The 7,170-nt window shown below is 34.7% G+C and overlaps 1 protein-coding gene across 1 annotated transcript in view; it reads right to left on the bottom strand.

Annotated features, from left to right (window-relative positions):
• Positions 1 to 353: 353 nt before the first annotated feature.
• The window catches only part of RALGPS2 (Ral GEF with PH domain and SH3 binding motif 2), a 163,136-nt gene continuing 156,319 nt past the window's right edge, over positions 354 to 7,170 (bottom strand). The window contains exon 20 of the mRNA XM_082655989.1: positions 354 to 6,055. Coding sequence (XP_082512115.1) covers positions 6,026 to 6,055 — 30 coding nt within the window. The 3' untranslated portion in view covers positions 354 to 6,025. The remainder of the gene's footprint in view (positions 6,056 to 7,170) is intronic.

The following is a 7,170-nucleotide window of genomic DNA, read 5'->3' as shown; positions in this document are numbered from 1 at the left end:
TTTCAGAAATGGCGAGAAGTGAAAGTGTCATTTTTTGGAATCTATGAAATACAGTACTAGCAAAGAGGGCCTCTATGGGGACTGGTCATATTATATCACATACTTGGAGTGGGGAGATACAGTTGGAAATATTATACCCTTGACCTCTTTTCCCCAAGGCCCCATCTGTCAGCATGCCAGGGCACATCCTTGTTCTGGGATAAAGAAGAGCAACTGAAGTTTACCCAGATAGAAGCTTCCCCATACCAACAAAATCCTTGTCAACTATTTTAGAAAGAGGAAAAAAATCAACTTAGAGCATTTATTTAAAAGTTAATGATAAAAATGTAAATATGGAAACAAACTATCCCCACACAATCTATATTTTTAAGTAATTTATTCCAATAGAAATATTTCAGAAAACTGTACTTAAATTCATTTTAAGTTAGATTATGCAAACACACTGAAGATCTCACACTCACATTTGCATATTAAACAGAAACAAAAAGTGAGAGAGGAACCAAGCTGCACGTCACTCCAGGAGGTCATAGTGCAAATGAGTACTTCATCTTTGTACCTCAAGTTAACCGGGATGAAGGAGAATAAAAATGGCTTGTGTTTTCCTGTATATTATCATCATTGGATATTCATCCCCACAGATGCTTTTATCTCCTTTAGATTACACTGTGAATGAGTTCCCCACCCCCTCCCCACACATAACATACTTCAGTCGGCTGTAAAACAATGGATTTGTCAATAATCAAGGTATAGAAACTCTTTTGAGTGTCTGGTGACTTATTATCAGCTACTCTTTCAGACCTAGTAAGTCAATAATTACTGGACTATATCTGTGAATAGTTCTAATAAGTGGTATCTTCATGGGAAAATTAATATTTGTTACCTCATATCTAAAGCACAGCTAAGTACGAAATTTTCTACTTGTCTATTTTGAAAAAAAGTTCAATCCCAAAACATTCTAATTATGTATTCCTTTAATCCCATCACCACTTTGCAGTCCAAATGACTAGAATCAAACTTTAATTTCTACTAACAACCCCTAAGGACGAGTTAACCCTTCATTTGGCTTTAAACACTAAATTTACTTGCCTATTCTAGAACATACTAGCCCTTTAAAAAATGTGAAAATAGCATCTTGACTCAGTTGAACAAGAGTAGCTCCAGATCTTGCAATAATCTCGGAGAAGCAAAATGTTTCCAGGCTTTGCTTTTACTGAGAATTGGCTTACTCTCTTAACTTCTTTTTAATTTATATTTTGGAGCTGTTTTCACTTTCCTGACATAGTATTTTCAAGTAAACAATAACTGGTAGGTTAAGTGACTGCTTGTTTGGTCTGAGTCTTATTTAAATATAAGAATGTACTGAACTAAATCTCACTTCTGGGAAAAGGGACTCTCATTTCGGGATTTCAGTAGCTTTAACAAAACCCAAACAGATCTTTCTGGCTGTACTGTATTCTTTTAAGGATTTTCTGAAAGGACATAATTAAATCTATGTTCAAAACAACAATTTCAACAACACAAAATAAAAATAAACTCAGCTGGATGGATGCTCTTCAAAGTTGTTCTCAGGAGTGCTCATCTAAAGGCTGATTTGGTGGGTTTAATTTTAATCTTCTACCCTGGAAGGAGAGGAGCAGGGACGGAGCTTGTCTGAAAAGACTCAAAGCCAAGGTGGAATGCAACAATTACCTAGAGTGACCTGCACACATTTTCTTAGACCTGCTGTGAGAAAGAGTAAGCTGGTGGAGAGAGGGATAGCACACACTCCTGAAATAAGAGGAGTAACAGGGCAAGTGATTATTGTCATACTCGATGCCCTAAAGTTGGTCTTCAAATTGATAAGGCACTGACCAAATCTTCCCCACACTACATACTTGAGATACCAGTGTAATGAAATTGCTTTCCAAAAGCTTAAAAGTTTGCATGCACAGATGTCTTTCATTGGAATCCTCTAACAAGAGAAAAGTAATTACTTTAGACACAAGCCATTTTTAAGGAAGCAAAACCAGAAATACTTAAATCATTTTGAAAAGGTTGACTTCACACAGAAAATAATTATCACCAATGTGATTAAATAACAATGTTTGTTAGAAAAAAACAGAATACTACTCTGGCTGTAAAATTATAAATTTACTATGTTTGAAAGAAATATAAAAGGAGAGAGAGAGAGAGAGAGAGAGAGAAAATAAAAGCAAACCCTAAAAGATCACTGAAGAAGTCAGACAAACCTCACCACTTGCTTTGTATCACCTATTCATGCAACAGCTGTACTACTGTTCCACGGGGACACAGTAAAAATTCATCTTCATTTTCAAAAAGGGATCCAATTATTTCAAAAGCCTTTGAAGCAGAGAATTTTTTAAAATTGATGATTATCTTCTGTTAAGCAACGCTGGTACCCCTTGTTTGCAGAAGAAGATAATATGGTGGTTTAAAAACTCGTTGTAAAGGAATGTGCCTCAAAAAAACAGGAAGGAAATCAATAGTGGATACATTCTTCTAAAAAGTTAATGGATTAAATCTACTATTATTGTCGATTTCTAATTAATATGATGTCCTATAGTGTTGTCTTCAGTAGTAAAGGCATATTTAACTTACAGATTTAACCTTAAAAAAGAAAAAAGAAAAAAGACTTCCGCTCAAATCATTTGGCCAGGTAAATTCTAGTAATCCTAAGAGAGCAATAGGCCGGGCTGCTCTTGGAGGGCCCTGGTTTCAACTAATACATAAGGTGTATACACTAGAGACCGTAAACATTTTTTCCTTCTATAACAGTGCACCTTGGGCTCCTTTATAAATCTTCTAGAAGAGGAATAAAGCCACTTACAGAAACTTTGCAGCTACAAACACCCTAGTTCTTGACATACAAAAAGACACAATACCAAGACAGTCCATACAGAAAGTAGTGCAATAGTCATATGGCATTTTCCACACAGGAAAACATTTGTCATTGAAGTACATGCCTGGGGAGTAAAAAATACTCAAACTCAAATTGCTTGGATCCCTTTTTGCAATGTTTACGCAACTAATATCTACACAGTGAAGAAAATGTAATAGGAAGGTGTGTTTGATTGGTTCTTTTAATTCTTACAGTTTGGAGGTACGGTAAAAATAAAGCCTCTGAAAAAAATAAGCAGAACTCAAACAAAGAGGGAGCATGAGACCAAAAACAGTGCTCTTCGAGGTCAGCAGTTATTTTTATAGTTGTATTTTAAAAACTGTTATGTTACTTCTGCATGAAAAATAAGCTTCCATGTTCAAACAAACAGTTAAATAAGATGTGCCTCAAACTGTATTTTGGGTGGTATTATACTATTACACCAGGCTGGATAATATACCAATCATTATGTTTACCAAAAAGTAGCTTAAATTATAATGGAATTTCCAATGAGGTCTTCTTGACTTGGAGAGAAACAAATGAGCTTAATATTGGTGGAAATTTCAAGCTTTTGAGTCGCTACTTTACAAATGTATTAAGGGTAGGCCTTACAAGAGGAGAAAAATTTCACCTTCCCACTAATACACTGCCTAAATATTTAATATATTTTGGTAACATTTATTTTTCCTTGAATTATTATTAGGTCTCATTTGGTGAATTACAGATAAAAAATTCACCTACACTATTTTAATTCACTTCCTTCACTGATCTTTGCTTCAAATGCTAAATTCACCTTAAAAAGCAATGAGCAATCTTTTGAATGGACAAATTTGAAGACAAAAATAATGGTGACGTCCGCTGCACGGTTCAGTTTCAGTCAGTCAGAGGCCACAAATCTATATATGGACTTAGTCACCAAACCTGAACACTGTTCTCATGCTGCACAAGCAGCCTCATGTTTAGCGCTGAAAATATCAAACACATCTTCCAGTGGAGCTCTCTCTTTGGCAAAACTGTGGGCTGTCAGGCTCTGACTTCCAGGTGCATCTCTCCACAGAAACTTATCTACTTCAGCTTATTTATGACAAACAGAAAACATAATAAAAAATCCACAGGGTTTTCATCCACAGTGTTTTTTAAAAAGCACATACACTGTTAAAAACACTTATTTCTGAAGAGAAATAAACAAGAAAATTAAAACAAAAGTCAGATGTGCAAGGTCTACAGAGTAATACTGCTATGCTGGTTATGCAGAGGGCCTCTTCTCAGCGCCCAGTGTGGGCTATGCTGGGAGATAAAATCACTAGCATAGGCCACATTTTGCCCTCTTCCAGCTCATGTCACTTTTCACAAAACCAGAAGTAATGGTATTACTAACTGTGCTATATGAGAAAGATATTTGAACTCTTAATATCCTTTCCAAACAGAACACTGAATTTAAAAACTAAGCATTCAGGGAAAGCTCTTCTACTTTCCAATGGAGAGATTTTTTAGCTAATTATTCTAATAAGCAATATTTTCTATTTAAGTTTCATGGATTCAAGGATGAAATACTTATGATTAAAAAAAAGCATAAAATTCTCCAAGAATACAATCTGAAAAATTTTATGTGAGGCCCAAAGTAATAGAAGTCTATCAGAAGTTACCAGTCAAAAAGCACTTCTTACTCTGGGCCACAGCCAAAATCCATGATGCCTCATGAGTTTGTAACATCCAACACACAGCCTTTTTTCAAGTGCCAGTTTTTTGTTAAAACTCTAAGGCATTTCACCTGCAAACATTTTTTGTAACTTAACATTTATTTCAAAAGTTAAATGCATTATTGCATTAAAGAGCTCTCACAAAACTGCTTGATCAACTACTGACAAAATATGGTTTCATTGTAAGGACCTATAGTAAGTTTTGAGAAAAATGTTTGTAATAAAGGAAGCTTAAGTAGGAAGGAAAGTTTTGATACTTAAAATTCCCAGCATCTCAGTCTTTCACCTTTTTCCCTTTGAAAATTATTTTGTATGCCTTATAATAAAATACATACATGCATACGTACATACGTCGACTCTCTTTTAAACAAATGTGATCCTGAATCTCATATTGATCAAAAATAATGAAAATGAATAACAAAAAAAATAACTGGCATTGTGCACATGAAACACTGTAAAGGAAACTATCCTGATAAAATATCAATACATCACCCTTGATGATAAAAATCACCTGTGAGTGATAGAAGGGGTAATCCAATTCACTTGAAAAATGTAGTTATTGTAAAATCTTCTTAGAAAAGTTTAGGTAGGGATTACAGTTCTCTACTAAGCAGATCTGTGGTCCAACAATGAACTCATATAGAAGGCCAAGCTTTAAACCCAGCTAAAAACAACCATGTTTTCTGGAGCCCACTTGAAAAAAGTGTCTGGCATATGAACACTCAGCCTTTATACCTCCTGCAGGAAATAATGTACCCCAAACAGTACTAAATTTCAGAAGTTTAGTGTTTTTAAAAATCTCCCCTCATCCAAAACAACCCCCCCCCAAATCCCAAACAAACTCCAACAACTCACATTATTAACATTTCTAATTCCTACACTCTTGTTGTGAAAAAGCGAGTGAGGCTGCAGACTAATGGAAGCTCAAGCAAACCTTTCCGCTAGGCTGCTGGTAGAACCCTACTAAGCTGGAGTAGCTTTACACCTCACTTTAAACCCAGCTCCTAATGTAACCCATAAGAAATATGTTTTTCTTTTTAAAGTGTATCTAAAAAAAGGCGATTCTCCCCTCCAAAATTAGTACAAAGTTAAAAGAAATGCAAATTAGCTACGATCTATTCCAAGCACAGCACCGCCAGAAGATTCACACACACTATTTGGTGTTTCATGTTGGTTTTCCTTTCATTCTTTTAAGGCAGTGGTTTCCACAGGTCAGTTCAGAGATAAGAAGCATGGTCCATGGCAGTTTGTTTTGCAACTCCAATTTGTTCTCTGGGAATATCTCACTTCATTCCCTGAAATTAGTGCTTTTTTGGTTCAGAACTCCAGAGGCTGAGATGGAACCTCTGGGCTCTTCCTGGCACAGGATTGGTTTATAGCTGGCGCTCTTTCATCAGGTCCTTGCTTTCACTTAAGATAACAGTTCACCTTGTTTTTTATCAGGCTTTTACTCAAAAGTCATCAAGTTTGTAGGAACCTAAAAAATATAAGCATTACAAACTGACAGTATTTAAAAGGTGTTTTTCAAAGTACTATTTCTTATATTTCCTTGTCATTCTAAGTAAGCCCAAATATTAAAATCTTTCTGACCTAAATATCTTTTTAAATAAGGAATTTGATAGAAGGTACTGTAATTGTTTATGAATAATGAATAAAATACACTAGAACATTTTTGAGAGGAAGTCACTGAGATGAGTTAATACTTTTTCCAATAAATTGAAATCCGGGTGGGAAAAAGGGCAGAGACAGTATCTTTCTTGTCTAACACAGGGGAGCTCAGGAGATGTTTGCTGAGTGAATAAATGAATGAGGAAAGAGTAAGTATGGCCGTAGTAGTGTATGAGATTCCACACAAAATGCCTGTCATCATTTATTTTTTCATTATATGTATTACAATGAATTCCTACATGCAAATTTTAAAATGCAGCACAGATAATTTTATAACAAACATTACTAAGAATTTCTTTGTGAAATCATCATGAAAATGAGTATAAAAGAATAAAACTCATTGCTAGATAAACTCTTACCTGAAACTTTGTGACTCTGAAAAATCTATAGGTTATATAACAGTTTGCTGCTTATAGACTGGATCAAATTTAATTTGATTTCTTTTAAGTCTGAAATTCAACAATAATTCTTAGAAATATGAATATATTTTGTTTTTAAAAATTAATGAACCCTCTAGTCAAGGACTAAAGAGGGCTTCACCATGCTAAAAAAAAATGCTCTTAACTTTTACTACCAGTTTTCCAAAGTTGTGCTGGTAGAGAAATTCATGCATCAGTGGTCATTACTCTGTCCTTTAAAAGAGCTTAACAGTTCCCACACTTTAGCAACCTTTTTCTGAAAACCTGGGATACTAAAAAAAAAAAAAAAGATTAATCTCTTATGTGTGTCAGCTTCTGAATGAAAAATTATTTGACAATATAATCATAACTGAACTATAAATACAACAATACAAATCCAAGAGTGCTTAAATTAAAGTATAAATTCTCAGGGTCTGGTTCTAAGAAAACCAATATTTTAATAAAGTAACACTTTCATTTCCTCCTAAGTTGCCTGACTATGGTTTAAGGTGTTGTACCTGAGTTA

This window comes from Grampus griseus (genome assembly GCF_964374135.1).
Source record: "Grampus griseus genome assembly, chromosome: 1".
Lineage (NCBI taxonomy): Eukaryota > Metazoa > Chordata > Mammalia > Artiodactyla > Delphinidae > Grampus > Grampus griseus.
This window is presented reverse-complemented; position numbering and strand designations above follow the sequence as displayed.